The sequence below is a fragment of the Balearica regulorum genome, chromosome 14, assembly GCF_011004875.1.
Source record: "Balearica regulorum gibbericeps isolate bBalReg1 chromosome 14, bBalReg1.pri, whole genome shotgun sequence".
Lineage (NCBI taxonomy): Eukaryota > Metazoa > Chordata > Aves > Gruiformes > Gruidae > Balearica > Balearica regulorum.
This window is the reverse complement of record NC_046197.1, coordinates 18,398,521-18,419,192: the sequence shown is the minus strand read 5'-3', so window position 1 is coordinate 18,419,192 and position 20,672 is coordinate 18,398,521. Positions and strand designations below refer to the sequence as shown.

General features: G+C 53.7%; 1 protein-coding gene across 4 annotated transcripts in view; it reads left to right on the top strand.

Annotated features, from left to right (window-relative positions):
• The window catches only part of JADE2 (jade family PHD finger 2), an 81,721-nt gene that overhangs the window by 8,692 nt on the left and 52,357 nt on the right, over positions 1 to 20,672 (top strand). For 3 of the 4 annotated variants that reach the window (XM_075766217.1, XM_075766219.1, XM_075766218.1), the window contains exons 3-4: positions 1,544 to 1,629; positions 14,027 to 14,184. In XM_075766217.1, coding sequence (XP_075622332.1) covers positions 1,544 to 1,629; positions 14,027 to 14,184 — 244 coding nt within the window. The remainder of the gene's footprint in view (positions 1 to 1,543; positions 1,630 to 14,026; positions 14,185 to 20,672) is intronic. The other variant, XM_075766220.1, reaches the window with a different exon arrangement.

Here is a 20,672-nt window from a genome sequence, read left to right as displayed (position 1 = left end):
CTTTAATCACGGTATTAAACAACGTGGCCTTATCTCTATTGGGCTTGGATATTTGTGCTGCAGGTGATATCTAAGCTGTTGACAAATGCTCTCCTGCAGGGTAATTGTAAACAAAGTGATGACCTTCTTTTTTCTACCTCCGCCGGGAAAGGATGGTAACAGCACGTTATCTAAGTCTACATAGTTGTAGCACCGCATTGTAGCTTGAGAAGAGGGGGCAAGGTGGAAATTAGTGACTCAATCTCTCAGTATAAACTGTGGATCTGCTGCTGGAATGCTTTGAGCAGCTTGCCAAGTAAAGCGGTGTTTCCCGGCAGCTGCAGCGTAGGGACTTCTGCTGTGGGCTACGCAGTCCTGTTAGGTACTGAAATGATAAAAACAATGCATTTAGGCCGAGCCCACTTTTAATGACACCTAGCCTGACACTGCAGTCAGGAAAACAGCTGTCTTGGGAACGACTGATGCCATCAGATCTGATCTTCTTCATTTTATGAAGTACAAGAAAGTGGGTTTATCAGGTAAAGAGTGCAAGGTTAACTAGTGCCTCTTTCCCTGCGGGCAAAAAGAGGCGTGTGAGATTTATCTGGGCTCGTGAGGGACTCGGTTGCTTGAGCTGGCGGAGGGAGAGACGTTTTCCACCCTGGTGGTACTGCACCCAGGACAGCCCTGGTCCCTCGTGCCAGCTCAGCTCCTGGCCGGAGCCCCTCCTGAAGTCCCTGCCTGCATGGCTCCATCATGTTTGGCAGTTGCTTACGTGCATGGTGGTGCTTCCTCCTGTTCAGCCATCCACGGATAAAATCAGTGTTAAACAGTATTGCACCCCCACAAAAACATTTTTATATAGTAGAATCTAGAGGGGTCCTGCTATACGGAAGACCCAACTGTCATCGTTATTATAAAAAAATTCCCATAATTAGTTTATTATTATTACCAAATACATACAGCTTTTTTTTTTTTCTTTTTTTAAGTGATGGTAACACATGTGGGTTGGAAATAACGATTAATAGTATAATGGTCCCAGCACGTTTCAGGCTTTAGCTGCCCCAGCCTTGTGGAGATGGTAGTGGTGGTGACGGTACTGCTCCAGACAGGATGATGAGAGTCCATTCATAATACTCCTAGAGTAAAGTAATCTTAAATCCCAAAGCAAATACGCTTTTACTGCTGAAAAGCGTAAAGAACATTTGCTCAGTGTGTCCCGTTGTGTGGTTCCTGCTAGATGCTGAACAGCACACAGCCGTGGAAGTTCCTGGCATGGGCAGAGGAGTTTTGCCCAATTTGGTTCAACATTTTTGACCACGGGGTCTGAAGTCCTCGAGCGGTCCAAATGCTTGTCTTTAGGTATCCTTGTTAGAAAATTTTGGTCTTATCGCCTTAATTCCCATTTGGCACAAAAATAAAGCCATGTCAAGGTATTATCACCTCTTAGCGTTGACCCAAAGTGGTGGTTGAGGCTGTAGTAGCGGCAGTGGGTCTGGCGACAAAGATACGGACAAAACTTAGTCACTTTTCCAGGTGACATGTCTCTGTTGCCTCGTCGCAGGTCACACCACGTCTGCCTCCAGATGCTCCAAAATTCCGAATACCAAATCTACCTGGTCACGGCAGAAGGAGAAGAAGCCCTCTGAGGTACGTGCTTAGGTTTTTGCCAAAGGAGAGTTTTCCCCTGGGGCCGTACTTGCCCAGATGTGGTGGCAACCAGCGTGCTCACAGCTGGCTGTAGGCAGAGGACGCTTCGAGAAGCCACAGCCCACACTGCGGAGCCACAGCTCCCGCCGGCTGAACGATGTGCCAGCCTCAGCTTCACGCTCAGCTGTGCTGGGAGGGAGCAGGCAGAGGTACCCAGCGGGCATCTCCGATGAAGGGTGGGGGGTCCTTGTGCCCACTCCATTGGGGTCCTTGTGCCCACTCCATCCCTGTGGATGTAACTGGAAAGAGGTTGAATTTGGTGGGATTGGGAGGTCCTACGCTATCGAGATGGCTACGTGCTGAGGGTCCCCGATTTGGGTGCCCACCTGGATGCCGTTTCATTAGTCACAGCACTGATGCCAGGGGAGGGTGGCTGGGTGGTGTGGAGGCTCCTCCCCGTGCGTAAGTGGGAGGCACAGAGCGCCGTGCGATGAGGGACAGCACAGCTGAGTCGGAGATTATCTTGTGTTGGTTTCCTCCTGTCATGAGGCTCAAGGGCATTAAGCTGAGGCCGGTGGCGTTTGACCTTGCTCCAGGGGTTTCCCTCGCTCCTAGCTGGTACGAGCAGCGCTGCTCACCCCGGGGGGCATTGCCCAGGTTGCCCCTGCCGGCTCTGCAGTGCAGGGTCTTGGACGGGGTCGGGGGGAGCTGCATTTCCCCAGGACCCTGCTGGAAGGCACGATGCTGTGCCTTGTTTTCCCTCGCATGCCTCGGATACATTTCCACTAGACGTGGAAACTATATTAGGCATGAGCTGCTGTTGTAGCAACTGCAGTGTTTAGCGGTGGTCATCTTCATTTCAAGAGCAGCGTGAGCAAAGCCAGAGGGACATTGTTCTCACATTCCCCTTCCTCTGGACCGGGGGCCGGAGTCAAACAGAGCTAAGTTTAGAAGCAGGTGAAGCTGGCATGGCTAATGCCAGGCTCTAAACTCCTTCCCAAGCCCCCACGTTGCTCCTCTCCTGAGGCTGTGGCCCGGTAAGCACAAACCTCCCTAACATCCTCCCTTTGCGTCAAGCTGAATAGAGATTTTGAGGTTTTCCTGTGGTCACTGCCTGAGCACAGCTGCACTTAGTTCTTAGCGGTGGGACAGATTTACATTGATACATCTGACATGTTGGCAGTGGACAGAGACTTAAAAAGTCCAAGTTGCTCGTGCCTTGGGTAAAGAGAGGGGCTGAAAAGCTGTTAGGTAATTGGAAACACTCCAGAGAGCAAAGAACCAGGGATGCAGATGTCACTGGCAGCTGACAAGGCTGTCAGAAAGTTGCGCATTAGGGCTGGTAATGGCATTTTTTTTGATGATAGATGTGTCTCTGAAATGGGTGAGGGGGTGTATTCTGTGAGCTGAATCCCCATTGAAAAAGTGAAGCGTTTAGGGCATCTCCTCCCCCTGGGACACCGTTACCCTCCCCCCTGAAATAACTGCCCCTCCCTGTGCCTGGTGTGTCCATAACGGCGTCAGACCAGCCGTGTAGGTGCCTTCAGGAGTCCCGCGGAGATGCCCGGCGTTAGACCTGGTTAGATGGGCGAGGATGTGACTCGTGTCACCGACAGTGCCACGTGTGCCACCCTGCTGCTGCCCAGTAAAATCTTCCTCTAGAAGAGCGTGCGTTGGGAGATCTCTTTCTGCATCACTGGTACAGACACGCTTTTATCTTTAGTATGAATTAGTTTTATCAGCCAGCTAAGAGTTTACCTGGCTGCTAATAAACTTACTGGATATAAATCCAAGCCAAGACTTCAAGTGAAAATACTTCTGCACTTTGTGAAGGATACGCAGACTCAGATGCAAGTTTTGCTGCTCTGCAACAGCTGGAGTGAAAACTAGATCTTAGTCCACGGCACCCGGGGAGACGTCAGATGTGGGACCGCGGAGGCCAGGCTCATCCCTCTGCTTCATGCTCCGTTATGCCCGGAGGATGGTTCTCAGTGAAATGTAGCTCTGGAACAAATAAAGTGGAGCAAAAGCTTTACAGTGTCCAGCTTAGCAACTGTTGGGACAGAAGGTGAACCCCGGTGACGTATCTCAACTGAAACTCCAGGGGAATTTGGGGAGGCGATGTGTAATTGCTCAAGTTGGAGTTTGGCCAGGATGCTCAAGCTGACAAACCATCTTTTACAGAAGTGTGGTGGGAACCTGAGCAGATGGGACTGGTCCAGATCTCAGCTTCACTCCCCTTACCCTGCATCTCCCCCGTGGCTGCTGGCCTCTGGGTCTGCTTGAATCCAGCTCCAGGTGAAACCCAGGGGTCTGGAGAGCGTGGACTGTCCCTGGGGGCTGGATGTAGGATTGCCCCACGCAGCAGATCCGAGGCCCCCAGTGGTGCACAGTAGTGGTTTGGAGGTCACTCTGGTGAGTGCTGGTTTATGATTTCCTCTACGATGGCATCTTCCACACTTCTCCACGAGTGACCCAACTTCTGCCCTTACTGTGAGCACCCGTGAACACGCCTGGTCTGTGTGTGGGAGCCGCTGCCCATCATCTGTGAAACGCTGCAGGGTTTGACACGTCCCAGGGGATTTCTCGCAGGAGCCCTGGAGGATTTCAGGTGCAGACTGGGATGGAGCAAGTACTGAGAAGTGTAAAACATAAACCACACCACTGTCAAACTACTTCACATGAACTGGTGAAGTACCTTCCTCTTTGCTATCCCACTGAGGATGGAAACCACAGGAGGGTAACAGGGAGAGCACAAGGAATGTATTGTCAGATGTTGAACCCCCCCTGGGTGGTGTGCCCCAGACATTTTGGGGCTGGAGAAGCCTTTTCAAATGGTAACTCAAACTCCAGGTTTGTTGTAGCTTCATGAAGAGCTGAGCTCCTGTCCAGGTGCAGAGGGTCCGGGCACATCCCGAGGGATGGCGATGCCAGAGGATGGGCTGGGGGCGGGGGGGAACTGTCGAGCTCTCCTGCCCCTCTCAAAGTCGTGTCCCCGTTTCCGTGTGAGCTGCGGTCTGCATTCCCCCTGACAACCCGAGCAGGAGATAAAAAAATCAAAAGCAGGAGTGTTACATAGTTATTAGCCAGGTCAGGGGGTGATGTTTATTATGAAAGACTCTGTGAGAAGGGATTAGCTATACACATTAAAAACCACCCGATACGAGGCATCTGGAAAAACAAGCTTCTTAACATGGAAAAGTACTGAGCTGTTTGTAAACATCCACAAAGGGGGCCATTGCCAGGCAGGGTGATTATATTTGGCCCCGTCACGGGGCTCTGCCCGGGCTCTTTCCTGACGTGTCCCAGGCACCAGCCCTCCGTCTCCGCTGCCTCCCTTGCAGAGGTGACGGTCGTCCTCTCCTGCACCGCCGGGGCAGCGGAGATCTGGGGGCAGAGCCCCGGTGCGATGCCGATGGTGCCCCAGGCGTGGGCACGGCTCTCCTGCCCTGCCCTTGCCCGTAGGATGGGTGTGTGGGCAGCTGCCAGCAACTTCTTGCATCTGCAGTGATAGCAGTCTACCAATCTGGTCATTTTAATTAGTCTCATTAGAGCTCTCGTTTGTCTCTGAACCTGGCCTCAAATGGAGCGCGATGGCCGGTACCTGTCCCCGGGTGCTGAGGAGCCCTGCGAGGAGATGCCGGTCGGTCGTGCTCCCTGCCCCAGGAGCTGGAGGGAGGGGGCGATGCTCGCTCAGGTCCTCCCTGTCTTGGATGTTGAATCTGCAGCGGGGAATGAGATGTGCCTGAAGTATGGATTTCTGCTTCTTTCAGTGGTGCGTTAGTGCAATCCTGCCCCCGGCTACGGGCTGCTGGGGATATGAGCGCAAGCCTCGCTGGTTAGACTGCAGTCATCAAGCCCTCTCTCCTGTTTTCTGACAGGGAACAGTTGTCAGTGTCTAAGGAGAGAATCTAAGAACAAGGCAAGTGTGTAATGATAGTCGCCGGCTCTATCTGCCAGCTCCCAGCCATCAGCAGCCCGGGGACTCCCTCGGATGCTGTCTCTGAGTCAACGGCGTGTTAGTCATTAGCTCCTGAACTATTTGGGATCCGAAACGCTACCCTGCAATGAGTTGTGCTGCTAGAATATACTCTAGGGGGACGAGCAACCCTGCTTTTTTTGTGCAGACCACCCCCCTCCAGCCGTCCCTTTTCTAAGCCGAAGAGCCCGGCGCAGTCTCAGCTCTCTGCGGGCGCTGCTCGTCTCACCGGACATCCCCATCGCCCTTCTCCTTCGGTCCGGACCTTCTGGAGGCGAGGGGACCGCAGCTGCAGGCAGGGTTCAAGATGAAGGGGAAACCACAAATTTATACAATTTACGTTATTTTCTGCTTGCCTTGTTTAGATATTACTTCTGTGTTTTGAAAGGTGTCTTTTTATATCCCTTTACAAGAATTTAACCCTTTTAACAAACCTCCTCATTGTTTCCCTTCTAAAAAGTTATTCTTAGTGCATTAGAGCTTGGGGGTTTTTCCTGCAATAGGTGTATAATGGCCCAGTTTGATGGGAATTTAGTCCCTGGGTTCTCCATGCTTGAAGAAGGGTTTTTATGAGTATGGCCAAGCAAGACTGGACATGCTTTTACTGGGCTGGATGAGGAGAAAATCCGTCTCTGTTGAAAGGTTTGACTGCAATGGCTTTGTCACTTTTCCCAAGCCGGCGTGGGGATAACAGATTAATACCATTGTCTTCTGAATGCTCAGAAGGGCCAGACAAAAATGCTTCTTGTTCCTATTTTAAATTCTGTTGTTCATTGAATCTTTAACATTCAGCATTTCGAGAGGAAACAAGACTAGATGAAGAGATAGCAGGCTGGCTCCCAAATGAACATGAGAGTATTTTTTCCCCACAGGCAGATAATATCACTGCTTACAAACACTCACCAGGCATTGCCGCCTTTCAGAGCCTTGCTACCAAGTGTTGCCGCTCGTCTCGTTGCGGAAAAGGCTGGGAAAATGTGGTATAATGTCAGGGAAATAGGGCTGGGGAGAGGGAGTGGAGTGGGGCTGCGCAGCCGAGGGCTGCCCCCGCGGAGGTGCCGGCTCAAGCTGATACGAAGACAGTTTGTACAACCAAAAACTATTCCCGGGGCTCCCATTGTTCCCGTTGTTTTCTCTTTCTCTAAAAATCCTTGTGACTCATGAGCTACAACAAACAATTTTATGCTTGAGAGGGTGAAGGGCCCTGGCTGGAAACGAGGAGGGAGCCCTGCAAACGAGGCAGCTGGAGACTCCCCTGGTCGCGGTGGGGATGGAGGAAGAGAAGGGGGTTATGGCTGGGGGGGTCTACGTGGGACACGGCTGCCAGGATGGCAGTCGGGGGGGATAAAAGAGTGTAGAACCGGAAAACCTGTTGTCTCGGTGTCAAAAAAGCACTCCCCCATCCCTTGTGCGGTGACCCGCTGCTGCTGGTCCTTCAGAGCGACGCTGGGAGCACCACGCTGCCTGCGCTCGCTGCGGAGAGGTCGTCCACGCGAGATCCCGCATCGCTGCGGCGGGTGCGAGGGCGTCGGGAGAGGGTTGCAGATTCGATGGGTTATAGGAGGGAACAGATAAACGTGAGACTGCGGATGCAGGCTGTGGCCAGTCCCTTCCCTCCTCTCCTGTCCACCCTCTCCCTCGGGAGCACGTTGCGCTTTCCAGCATGCACGTGGTGTTGAATGATGGGTTTAATTTCTAATGCATTTCGGACTAGCACTTTGCAGTGTGGAGTGCTTTGGAAAGGGTTTTTTTTTTTTTAACTAAAACTTCCCAGGGATACAGATGGTTTTGTGTACAGACAAAATTGCATCCCATGCTGGGACCGGGAGCCGGGATGGAGCTTGTCCCTCTGCCCCAAGAGCAAGGTTTAAAAGCCCTGGGGTCAGCTGGGTGCAGATCCAGGGGAAAACGCGTAACACAATTCCTGCTGGCTCGGAAAGCCTCGTGCGCGGGGACCCGGCCTGCTGGAGCCCATCTGTGTTTGGCTAAGCCGCCTGGTCCCTTCGGAGCCGGTTTTCACCCGGGCTGGTTTGCAGCAGGCGCCTGGAGCCGGCAGCCCCGGCTGCGTACCCGTGTCGGGTGATGCCGAGGCCGTACTGCCTTGCCGGGTGTGATCATCCGCGCCGGATCCTGCGCGGCAGTCCCTGCGCTGGCTGCTGTTTTAAAAGCTAATTAAAACCAGCGCTAGACGAGTGTTTCTTTTCGTTTTGATTTAAAGCCCAAAACAGATACAGCTTTTTGGCTCTCGCCCAGGAGCTGGTTTCATACAAGTGGAAAGTCGTTACCGCGGGGTCTGAATTTGATGTTTTCGGATCGGTATTTGGGGCTGAGGGGATAATTGTCAGGCTCAGACCTACAGCGCAGTTGCTTGAAAAGCCGAGTCCTTGACAGAGCACGTAAAGTGGAGCTGAATGGCGGTGAGATTGCCGGGCCACTTTATTAGAGGGGTTTGCGAGTGAGTCAAAGAGCCTGGAAATGGATACGAGGATTGCACGCAAGGTGCTGGAGAGGCTCCGAGAGGGGCTGGTTGGCCACGGAGGAGAGACGGAGGAGGAGGAAGAGGAGGAGGAGGAAGAATGCTACTGCAAAGCGGCGCAGCCTGGGAGTCCTTTGCTGAGGGTTCCTGACGCATCACGACGTGCCCGTCACGGCGAGGCACCGCGTGCCACGGCATCTCCGAGGGGCGGCTGTTTCTGTCTGAGGTTGTCCAGGCATCGGACAAATTGCTGCTGGTCCATGCGAGAGCTCGTGGCGATGCCCAGCAGCCGTGCCAGGGGTGCGGGGAAGCGCTGCCCGGCTGCGTCTGGCGGGCGGAGCAGCAGATCCTCTGCGAGGTGGAACGGCCGATGCACGAGGCACGTGTGGCTCAAGGAGGAGCTGGATCCAACTCCTGCCTTGCAGGTCTCTGCCATAACCACAGGAGCATCCTTCGTGCACCAGGCTGGAGCAGAGTGAGGGGTTAGGATGTGAAAATTGGAAGATGTGTTACACTTAATTAGCTCGAGGAGATTTTTTTTTTTTTGAGAGAGAGAGAGAAAATCAATACAGCTTTTGCTATACAACAACAAATTACAGAAATAACAAAAATATTGATGTGTTGTTAGGGAATGCGATGGCTTTGGTGTCCCAGTGACTTTTCATGTTCCTGGACCGCCAGGACCGGCTGTCCTGGGGAGGCTGTCAGTCCAGCACCGCAAACTGGCAGACTGAAAGGATGGTAGACTGGAAGAATAGTAGAGATCAGTAATACAGGCTTGCATGGCCGGAGAGGTGTGAGTGCCAAGGGTAACTTAAAAGCTTTGCAGACCTTGGAAATGGAGCCATCCCAGAGCGGTTGGATCCACAGGACCAGGCTGTGGCTGGCAGTTGGTGGTGCTGGGACAGGAGGGGTGAGCTCGAGTCAGTGACTGCCCAGTGGTTCCTCAGTCCTGGGAGCAATGATTGCTTAGAAGTTGTTTCCTACACAAAAAGATCTGGATGGGACTCTGTGTGTGATCAGCTTCTCCACGTGGCTGGTGGGACAGCTGGAGCAGCAGGACCTCTGTGTTGGGTGTCCTGAGCTGCTGGGGGGAGGTTGGTGTCCTCTGTGGGCTTCTCTGGTAGAGCCCGGTCCGTGATGTGAGGTGGGTGTGATCACACCGGGAATTAACCTCGTGTATGAGCGACATGGGTGCGAGCAGGGAAAGCCAGCTGGGAAGCCGAGACGTGGGGGTGATGGGCTGCTTTGGGAATGGCGGTGGCAGAGGTGAAGGAACCCGCTGCATCGATTGCTGCTTTCACGCAGTGCTGGATGGTTTGCTGCTACTGCCTCGTCGGGTACGCTTGTGCCGACGAACCGTGTCTTCAGGAGTATTTTTATCAATTCTTACTCTTTATCCATCGCTGTAATATCCAGGCACCTGCCTTTGGCATGCTATAATCCGTTGCTCCGTGGGCAGTGGTGGGTGCTGTGGGACCCATGGTGGGGTGCAGCATGGTCCTGCCACGGGTGCTGGGGCTGGCGATGGGGAGTGAGAGGTGCGGCCGCTGGCAGGAGGTGCCGGATTGACCTCCCTGCTGCATCTTATGGGGGAAACGTTGGGCACCTCCCTTTTTTCCTTTTCCTCGCTGTGCCCTGCTGTGAAACGCTCTCCTTTGCTCACCCGCGCGGCTGTGAGATCAGCAGGACTGAGAGGGAGTGTTTCTCCATGTGCCTTTCTTCTGCTTGAGACTGCACGAGCACGCCGACCCCGGCTCCTGTTCCCTCTTGCTTGGATGTACAAAGGCAAAAATGTCTTGGGATTTTGCAATTTCATGTTCTTTTTTCCCCATCTTTAAAGCTGATGCTAGCAAAGGGTGAGGCTGGCGCCTGGGCATCGCTGTGATGCATCTCCGAGCATCGCAGAAATCTGCCTGAGGTTTCCGAGCAAGCGGAGGTAATAAAGTGTACGTCTTGGTTTGGCTTTCCCTGTCGCTGGCAGATCGATAGGCAATAATCCGGATGCCGCTGCCGAGCTAGAAGGGGAGGACGGAGCCTGGCCGGAGCAGTGGCGGGGGGAGCAGGGAGCGGGGCAGCCTGGCCTGCGAGACAATTTGTCCGCTCCTGCGGACAGGGAGAAACAGTAAACACTCCTATTGAGGGAAAATTGCTTGTTTTCTAGTACCCAACTTTCTCTTCACCACCAGGTCCTCGGTTCATCAGTGCCCAATTTATCCTTTATTTGGTTTTCATAAATAATTCAGAGGAGTTTGAGTAGAATAATTGAGTCTTTTCCCAACCCTAATCCCAGACAATTCAAAACAAAAAGACATTTAGATTACAATTTGAGCGTATTAGCTGTTGGGAGATTTCCAGACAACTGATCTGCTTTCCTTTACAATTTCTGTGCCGTTCTATCATTTCCAAAGTGTTCTGCTTTGATAGTTAATAATTTGAGCATTTCCAGTTCTTCATGAAAAGACAGAGGCATCGCCGTGATAAAGTGCGGGCGTGCGTGCTGCCGTTGGACGGGCGAGCTTATCTGTTTTCCAAGAAGGACTAAATAAATGAAGTACTGAGATTGCAAATCCAGCCTGTGATGTGCCTTATCATCTTCAGGGAAATAGATACAATCGTGCTTATTTGGCTTAAAATAATTAAGCTTCTACACCGATGTGAGCTGAAAAGCCAGAAGGGATGGATTTGGGGAAGACTTAATGCAGGAAAACATGAGCCTGGGATCCACACCATGCAGAGGGGAGAAATTATACCCAGGGCTGATCCCGTTGCTGTGTTTTCCAACGCAGAGGCTGCGAGATACACGTGGCGGTTTGCCGGAGGGTTTTCCATCTGCCGAGGATGTTGGGAGGCATTGGTGAGGCTGGTCCTGCTGGTTCGGAGCAGCGTGGGATGCACGACCAGCTGCCCATGGGATGCTGCCGGGGCGCCTGGACCACCGCAGCCCCGACCCCAGCAAACCGCTGAGAGCACTAAAGAAATTATCTAAGTAATAGCTATAAGCAAAGCAAAATCCATTTAGTTTCTGCCACGAGGATCAGATGGAGCCGTTTTATTTCCTGCCTGTGGACGGCAGCTCTTAGGGGGGACCAGGGCTCCCCAGCCGTGCTGCCGGCTCCTCTCCGGGCTCGTTCCACGACACGGGGCACGCGTTGGTGCAGGCTCCTCCGTCTCCCTCTTCATTGGCAGCAGGAAGGTGATGGGCCAGGCGTTGACATAAATCTGCCGTGGCCGCCCACCCCTCGTGTTACCTCAGAGCGACGGGCCCTGTCACCTCTCGGGCTGTTGCCTGATGCCTTTGCAAAAGAAAGTGGGGATCCTTGTTTGGGGTGAGGCTCTGGAAAGGGCACTGCTTCGGTGGGTGCCAGTGCCCCGGGGCGGGGGGAGACCTCTCAGGGCAGGGTAAAAACCCGCCTGGACTTCTCTGGGGGCCAGTTACCCTGGAATGAGCAGTCCCACGTCCCCCGTCGCCGCTCCTGCGCTGGCTGCCGCGTCTCGTGCCCTGCAACGGGAGCACGAGCGTGCCTGCTGCCTGCCTGCGGGGCCCTGCCTGCGCTGCCAGCACCACGCTGGGCAGGTTCATGGAGGAATTGTGTAAATTTGTGTGCCGTGAAAGGGTGTTGCCATGCTCCTGCATCCGTGGCGTTGAAGGGGTTGTTCGCAGGAGGCAGCTGAGCTGGCGACGAGGGAGGTGGAGGGCACTTAGGTGTCAACAGGGTCCAGTCCGGGGAGTTTTGAAAACCTGGTGGATGCCCAGCACCTTTGGAAATCATTCCTACCTGGCTTTGCCCACAGATCCTGAGAGCGAGTGTCTCCAAAATAGCGTTTTCTGTAGCAGTTTTGCAGGTGACGCAGTGTAGGTGTGCTGCGATGCTCCTGCCCCAGCGCTGGTGGCTGGACAGGGAGGTGGCACTGCCCCCCCCCCCCCCAACGCTGCCCTCCACCACGCGTGGTCCGGACACGGGGGGAGCATCTTGTCCACCAAAGCAGAGCGGGCTGAGGTGGGGAGGCTCGCTCGGGTTTGCGTTGTCCTCGTCAGAGACGGGCACCAGAACTGGGCGACGGAGATGCTGTTTGCCCGCGTCGCGACCCTGGCAACGCAGGGATGTCAAGAACGGGGCGTGTGCGTACGCTGGTTTAGAAAACGAGCTACAGCAGGGTTACTTTGCTTGTGTTGATAAGCAGACACACAGCACTGGAAGGACTAGGACATCTCGCATATCCTTTCTCTTGTTGAATAACATCTATCGTATTTATTTTTTTTTTAAATTCCTCACACTGGCAGTGTATTAAAAGATTACAGTGGCATCTGTACCCACGCACTTGTAGCACATAGAAACTTGAAGGAACCTGATCTTTCTCAAACTGAGCCTAATTCTGACTGTAATATGTAAGCTGTTAATTATGTTTATTGAAGGATGCGCCGAGACTGTGTCTGGCCAACTCAAATCAGGTTTATATAGATGTACTGAAAAATGTCTCCAAGCAGATGCATCGGGAGGAAGGTACCAAGAAAATTCAGATAGGTCCCGACATGAAAAAGGTTGTTTATGTATTGTATTTAACTCTAATTGGGTTAGCAGCTGAGACTCTGAGGATTAAATAAACTGACCTAAATACTGGTCTCAGTGGTCTTAGTTAATGTCTGGTTTGCTGTATCTCAGCCGATTTGGTTTCCCAAATACTCTGCAAAGCGTGTTATCTCTGTACCGAAAGTGTAAAACCATATTGTATCATTTATTGTGGTTCTGACAAAGCAATACTCATTTGGAGACTAGACTCCGCCAACAGATTAAACTGTGTCTGAAGGAAACACCTGATCCATCCCGGCCCCGCAGAAGGTAACTCAGAAGTAGCAGGGATGGAGTGGATGGAGCGGAGATGGTGTCCAGGCATGATTGCTGGCACCGTTGGTTATTACTTCAGCTAATAGCAGATGGTAGAGAGGAGAAATCATCCGTTTTCATTTACAATTTATTTTTATGCTGCAAGAGGCAGGATTGCTCGAGTCATTGCTGTCAGGCAACCCTCTGGATAGAAAACCTTATTTACCGTGAGGGATTTTTTTGGAATGAGTTTTTCATCATAGCGTATTGGAGGAAGACTCTGCAGGGCCAGAAGTGAGATGAAGAGCGAGCCCATTCACTCTCTGAGGGGCTGGAGGATTTTCGTAGAGGAGGGGTCCAGTGTCGATCTCACAAGAACTTTATCGGGTTGGGAAAAATCTCCGTGTTTTTGGCTGTGTGTGTGTAAGCAGGCACCTAGATCACCATTTAATTGGATATTTTCCAGCTCTAGCGTAACCCGTCCTGGCTTTATTTTGCCTTTTGCTCCTCGGTGTTCAATCAGCACTGGAGCAATCGAGCCCTGATGTTTTTGGCTGTCCCCGCTCGGGGCAGTGAGGTGACGCCATGGGGACATGAAGGTGCTCGGGGCAGTGAGGTGGAGCTGTGTTTCCCGCAGCTTCATTCATGTCAAGAACAAAGAGAGCCTCGTGTCCCCCAACAAGGCTGAACGTGGAGAAGCCCAGTCGCTGTGCATCCCTTGGCGTTTGGAGTAGATATTCGTGTGGCTGTGTTAAAACATTGATCCCCTAAGAGAAGGTAGCCTGTAATTTCTTTAGTTTAATATTAATTTTTGGTCTGTGTCAGCTGAGCTTGCACCTGGGGGGGCTCAAGCTCTCAGTGCTGCCTGGCCAAGCGTGGGCAGTCCCTGCCTGCACACCTTGTTCTCCCCAAATCCTGCCCAGCGCTTGTCCCGGAGGTGACATAAAGTGACCCCCCCCAAGCCATGCTGTTAGGGGCGCAGGCACCCACCGTGCTGTCCCTTGGGGACCGTATCCCCAGGGCACCCTCCCTGGGCGCGCGTGAGCCCAGCCTCTGCCAGACCTGCCAGACCCCTTCACCCTGCCTGTTGGATGTTTGTTTTTTTTCCCGATGCAGGTTTTCCGTACGGATCTGATAACGGCCATGAAGATCCCCGACTCCTTCCAGCTGAGCCCCGACGAGTACTACGTCCTGGCCGATCCCTGGAGACAGGAGTGGGAGAAAGGCGTCCAGGTGCCGGCGAGCGCCGAGGCCATCCCCGAGCCCGTGGTCAGGTAAGCGAGCGGGGTCCCATCTGCGGGGTCCCCTCCGTGCCTGGCAGGGTGCACACCATCTCGGAGAGCACGTAAAGGGGATGCACGGGACCCCAGGCTTGCACAGGGATGCATGGGGACCTCCCGCTGCACCCTGCCATGGCGGCTGCTTTCTGAAAGCCCCTCTTGTCCGTGCCCGGCTTTTCTCGGGTGGCAGTGAGGAGCTCTGCCAGGCAGGCCAGCTCCTCGTTTTCTCTTGGTCGGGGAATTTTAAAAAGCCCTGATAAAATCAAAGGGAGGATAAAAAAATACCAACAGAAAACCACCCAGAACGTCAGCTTCTGCCTGGCTGGTTGATGCATCTCCGTCTAGAAACACGTGGCTGTTCTGCTGTTTTTTCACGGCAGGGGTGCAGGTCTTGGCCCTTAAATTAAAAACTTCCCTCTTTACCATGTAAGCTGTTTGTGCGTATTGGAAACGTGATGGGCTCGCCGAGATTCAGGGCTTGGAAAAGGAGCCCAGCGAATAGACAAGCATCTCCTGGACCTGGTGGAGATGATGTCTGTCGGCCGAGATCGGTGTCTCGTTAGCTATTTTAAAATAGGGAACTGAGTTTTAAAATAGACATTTAAACAGCTGCTCAGGCAAAAAAGAAACTTGGGGGAGCTGCTACCCGTTCGCTGTGCATGGGGGATTATCCCAGGGTGATGGCCGCAGCTGTGGGGGAAAGTCTGGTGCTGCAGGTGGGAAACCGGCCGGGTTGGGAAGGGACCTCAAAACTTGCAGGGTTGGACCCAAAAACACCCAGGGTTTGGGGGGACCTTCGCAGCTCCCACACCACTCACTCCTTGGCGTGCAACGCTGGGCACGCATCCTGTGAAAGCATCGCGCCGGCGTGATGCTGGGGCCGCCCGTGGGAGCGGGGCGGCTGCGGGAGGATGCGTTTTGCCGAGGGATTTGGGCAGGGTGCGAAGCCCAGCGGAGGTTCCGCTTGTCCAACAGCAGCTGCTGCTGCAGCTGCCGCCCCTGCTTCTGAAGTAAACTTTTGTGTACGCTCCCCTTCCTCCCCCGGGGGAAACAGAGAAAGAAATGAAACTTTAATGAGTCTGAACACATCAAAAGGGAAGTTGTAAAGGGGGCTGTTGAGTTGATTTAATCCTTGGGAAAAAAAAAAGAAAAAAAGAGGGGGGGTGGAAAAACCCCTTTGTGTGGAATATCTTTTAGTTGTCTTTGATAGCTAACTGGAGTCTGGACTGGCGGGCGCTCTGCTCCCCAGCTGAGGGCTCACACCAGTGCTATTTCCAGCCGAAAAGTGATAGCTCGGCGCTGCCTGGGCTGGCGCTGCCCCGCAAAGCAGCCTGCGGGCACTGCTTCCCGGCGTGCTGTGGGATGGCGTTGTGCACCCCAGACCTCTGAGCCGGGGGCGGCCGGGGCGCGGGGCAGGCTGCAGACGTGCCCCTCTGCTTTTCTCCAAGCCCTTGTTTGCAGGGGGGTCCCGCCTGTTCCCACGCACTGGTGCAGGTCATCCCTCCCAGGTCCCCATCCCACCCTGTCCCACTCCAGCACCAGCCCTTTCCCAATATCTTTCACATTTTTTCGGACCGCTGTCGTGCCTCCTCTCTCCTCCAGACTGAACAGATCCATTTAAGTTTCCACCAAAGGTTGTGTTTTCTGCAGCTGTGAACGGTTTTGTTACCGTCTTCTAGGCTTCCCCTGGTTTTGCCCGTGACACCACAGGGACGTGCCCACGGGCTTCGGAGGGGACATCGGACACTGCACCGCAGCCTGGCGCTGCCCACTCACCTTGAGCTTGGGTTTCACTTCCGCCATCCGATCCTCCTCTGAAGAATTTCCTAATTCTTGGGGTTATTTTGCTCCTTTGATTATTCTCAAGCTCGGTGCTATTCCATAACCCTTGATGAATTGCCTCTTGCAAAATTTCCAGCTCTTTCTTCAATTCCTCAACACCGTTTTGAGTTCAAGCCTTGCTCTCCAAAGAGTTTGTGACTTCCCCTTCGTCAGACTTAAACTCAGCAGAGTGAGCAAGCGTACCCCCGGGTCTGCACGAGGAAGCCTGGCCCCACAGAGGTCTCAGCACACCCCACGGACACCGGGGAGCATCTCCTCATAGGTAGCGTTGAAGCCTCACTAAGTCAAGATGGTCCCATCTGCTCCTCTCCTGTCCACCCACCGCAGAGGTCCCAGCCCATGTCAGATGGTTCTTATCCCGTGTTATTTTCTGTGTGCGTTCGTACAGATGGCTTATTTATGTGTTTCAGTGGTTTTCCCCGAGTTCTATTTTTAAAGGCAGATAATGTGCATCGTCTTCTGATATCTGACCTATTCTCAGCGACCTCTCAAAGATACTAGTTAGTGGCTCCATCACTCTCAGCTGATTCCCGGTGGATTTCTGCAGCCCCTCTGGGTTACGACGTGCCCCAGCTCATCTCAGGCTGCCCCTCCCGGGCTGCTGCGGGATCGTGCCGCTGACCCACAGCCTTAGCTTCCTCGGAGGGCTTTGCTTCTCTTCTTGCTCCGTCTGTCTGTCCTGCACCGTGTCTCGTCTGCCTGAACCATCTCTCATGGCTGGCAGGGCAGCAAGCGTGGCCTGAAGGGCTTTGTCCTCAGACTGAAGCCTGTTGAGGATATTTTGCCTTCGCTAGTGTGATGTGAGTGGAATGAAGAGCTCATTTTACAGCAGCGTTAATGGTTGCACCTGGTTTGTGGCCATGATGCACGTCCCAAGGGGACAAGCGGTGACACTGCCAGATTTTTTTTAATCAGGACAGCATCTCTCCACATGCACACCAGAAGGCACAGCAGAGGCGGGTGTGCTCCTCCTGAGCAGTTCTCGCTCCGGTAGCATCCCTGCCCTCAATGTTTTCCCACTTGGGTCACCAATGTGAGAGTCAGAGATGCAGAGAGCACGTTCGGACTGCCAAGGGCAGATGAAGGCTGCGGTCCCTTTCGTATCTCCAGTGTTAGACAGCTCCCTCTTGCAGCTTGCCCTCCTTCCGAGAAATGTCAAGTATTTTTTCACAACAGATGACTATATTTCATCTGCCTTAAAAGGCCTTACAGCTCCGTTTACCTCCCTAATTTAAGTGCTTTAATTTGCCCCCCTCTCCATCCCGGCAGCAGCGAGCGGGTACCTCGCTGGTCCCACCTGAGCTGCTGCTTTCGCTGGAGCCCCGTGGGCTCTGCACCGCTTGCCCCCCTTCACTTCCAAACTTCCCTTTTTCCCTACTCAAAAAATTTCACAGAAACCCAACGCATCCTCCCTGTGTCGGATATGGGCAATCCAAATTGCTTTCTCTGCTGGAAAAAAAAGCCCAGCACTGATTTTTTTTTTTTTTTTTTTGTGTAGACTGGGAAATTTGGAGCCCAGCAGCTGCCGCTCTTCCTCGCTGTCGGGGCGGTGTTTTGTTTTTCTCCCATCTCAAAGGTGTAACGCAAGGGTGTGACAATCCTGCCCATGGCAATCCCGTCCTGATGTTGTCACTCCTGACAGCCATTTCCATGTGAAATTCCTAGAGGGAGGCGGGGGGCGGGGGGAGAAGCCCCTAGAGCCCCCGGAGCTGGCGAGCAGGCAAGCGCTGCCTGCAGAATAATGCTCAGCCCATCGTCCTGCGACCCCAGGGGTCTGGTTCCTGGGCTGAGGGAGCAGATTTTGCCGCGGAGGGTGCGCGAGTGGCTTCCCACTCCAGAGATGGATCTCACCCTGCAAAAGGTGCTTTGTACGCAGCCGCTGCTGCTCTTTTCATCTCCCGCCTGGGCGCTTGGAAACCAGCTCTTCCTACCCGCAGCCTGCCTCTAGGTTTTGTGCCTCCAAAGCCGAAAATTCGATTTTTCAAACATTTTATTTTTCTGGAGCTCCAAAATGTCAAAAGCTGGGGGTGAGGCAGTATTTTAAGGAATGCTTTCCCCAGAAAGCTGCCATCTCAAAATGCCTCCACTAAGAGCCACCTTAAACACCAGGGTCCTTTCTAGGTTAGCACAAATCGCAGTGCAGTTGCGAGGAAAGCGGTGGGGGAAGAGGTGCAGCATCTCTTGGCTCGGTGTCCCGGGAGGCGCGGATGCTGCCGATGGCCACCCGCACACCAGGGTTATCAGGCAGCGCAGGAGATCAGCTGTTTCTTCGCCACAATCATTTCTGGCTCGTCGCTACTGAAAAGGGTTTTATTTTCTACAGTAACGTGCCTGGGAATTGCCCAAAGCTTTAAGGGCTCCAGCGTGGGGAGGAAAGCCGCTCGCAGTCGGCTGAGAGCAGGGGAATGAGGAGTCGGGGCGCGTTCGCCTTCCGGCAGGCAGGGAGGGAGCGGCTGGCTGGCGTCCTCTGCCCGCCCGTCTGCAGGTCACCCGCCCTGGGACGTGGGTGGTGATGGCACTGCATCGCAGTGATGACAGCACGTCCCACCTCTGCTACAGCCTGTAGCCAAAGGCTTTCCAGAACCAGCGATGAGCCTTACAGCGCCCGTGTGAGCTCTGCAGTTATTTTACGAATGGGTAAACTGAGGCACGGAGATTTCTACCGTGAGTCAGTGGTAGAACGAGGTACGAGATCCCAGGCTGGTGTGGGGGCACAGCTGGGTGCTGGATGCAATGTTGGAGCATCTCAGCACGGCTTGAGTTTAAGGATTACGCGAGGTAAAGTAGCAGAAAGAGTTGTTGCAAAGGTCTCGGAGCGCTGGGGCTGTGGGTACCACTCCTGTTGTAAGTGGGAAAGAGAAGGTTTGGATGAGCTTCGTCTTCCCAGTCACACCGTGATACACTCAAGGGGAAAGTGGGCCTTGCTGGTTTGCCATGGATGGTTGTAGGAGGCTGTGAAGCCGTTTTTGCAGAGCGGGTGTGCAGGGACCCGACTCGGGCTCATCCCTACCCGCCGGCGGCAATGCCGGTGCCGTGCACGGTGGTGCATCGAGCTCGCTCAGCTGAGAGCATCGCTCCATAAAGCAGTGGCACCTACGTGTGATTTTATGCACCTGTACAGGCTTTAATTCCTCCTTTATTTAATGATTTAACATTTTTGGCACGCGGCTCCTTCCCCAGGCTGACAGGGATGCAGGCAGGATCTAGAGGTGCCTCTTGGATCTCGCATTAAAGCCACATTAGTATGTGCTGTGGATTCTGTTTCCTGTGAATTTGCACACAGCGGGAGGACGAGCAGGAAGGCTGCTTCTTGCTGGCAGGTTTCCCAGATACTCTTGGCGTTGCAGATCTATACTTGCATCGTTGCTGTGGCCCTGTTTTAACAGAAAACAGAAAGTGCTGTGGCAACAGGAAGGCACAACCTCTGCGAGTACCAGCTCGGCGATGGCGGCGGCACCAGCGCAAACGCCGTCTGCCACGTCGGCGCGGTGTTTGTGTCACTGGTGTGTCCTCCTCCCTCGGGTCCCCTCCGGCCCCTCTCCTCCAAGAGCCGCACACACAGGTAAAGCAGCTCCTGGCTGTGCCCGGATGGCGATGTGGAGCTGCCCGGTGTTCATCTCCTTCGAGCTGTCTTGCTCTTTAGTCAACTCCAGTCCTGTAAGGAGTTGCCCCAACATCTCCAGGAGGTCCAGCAGTTCTTGGAGAGGGTGCAGAGTTGTTGGCAGGAATGTCCACGGCGTGGTTTTGCATTATTGCAAAAGGAGCAAGAGGAGGCACGCAGAGCGGGTCTGCTCGCGGGGAGCAGCGTTGGAGATGACCGTACTGGAGTGGGGAGAGGAATTAACTGGTGCACCAGTAATGGGTGTAGGACTGGAGCACGTCCCTGCCCTTCTTCCCTTCTGCTCCTGGTGAGCGGACACCTTGGCTCATCCCGGCAGGGCTGGATGCCACATCCAGAACACCCAGCACAGGCAGGGAGCGGTTCCAGCAACGGGAGAAAACAACGCCAGGAGCAATCCGCCGCGGTGCGGAGCGTGGTGATGCCGAGGAGCTGCGGCCAGGCTGGCCCGGCACGATGCAGACGTCCCAGCAATGCCTGGACTTCACCTCTCCCTCTTCCTCGGCGTGCAGCGGGAGCCCTGGATGGCATCCAGGCTGTATCCTCGCAGCAGCACGGCTCCCAGCCCGGGGAGGGCTTTCTGAGGCTTCGTTCTCAGCATGTACTGTATGAACCAGCACACTTTGTTCTCGAGTGTTGAGATTGGACTTCCTTTCCTCGGTCGGCGATGCAGGCTGGCTGTTGACTCATCAGCAGCTTCCCTTGGGCTTTGCTGCAGAAGGGGCAGGCAGGATTCTGCAGCAGTTTGTGTATCTGTTGGAGCAGAGCTTATTTTTTTAACATGATCCTTCTTTTTTTTTTTTTCTTTTTTTTTCTTTTTTTTTTTTTTTTCCCCTCTTCAGCTCATCGTGAAAAATGTGTGAGTTTGGGGCTTGCAGATGGCACACTGGCAATTTTACAAAAGGCTATTTCTTGGGTCAGTTATCCCCATTTTGTGGCTGCCTGCCCTTAAATATGCCTGGATTCTGGTATGCTTCAGAAATACATGTACGCTTCCCTTTCAAGATCTGAGGCTCTGCTC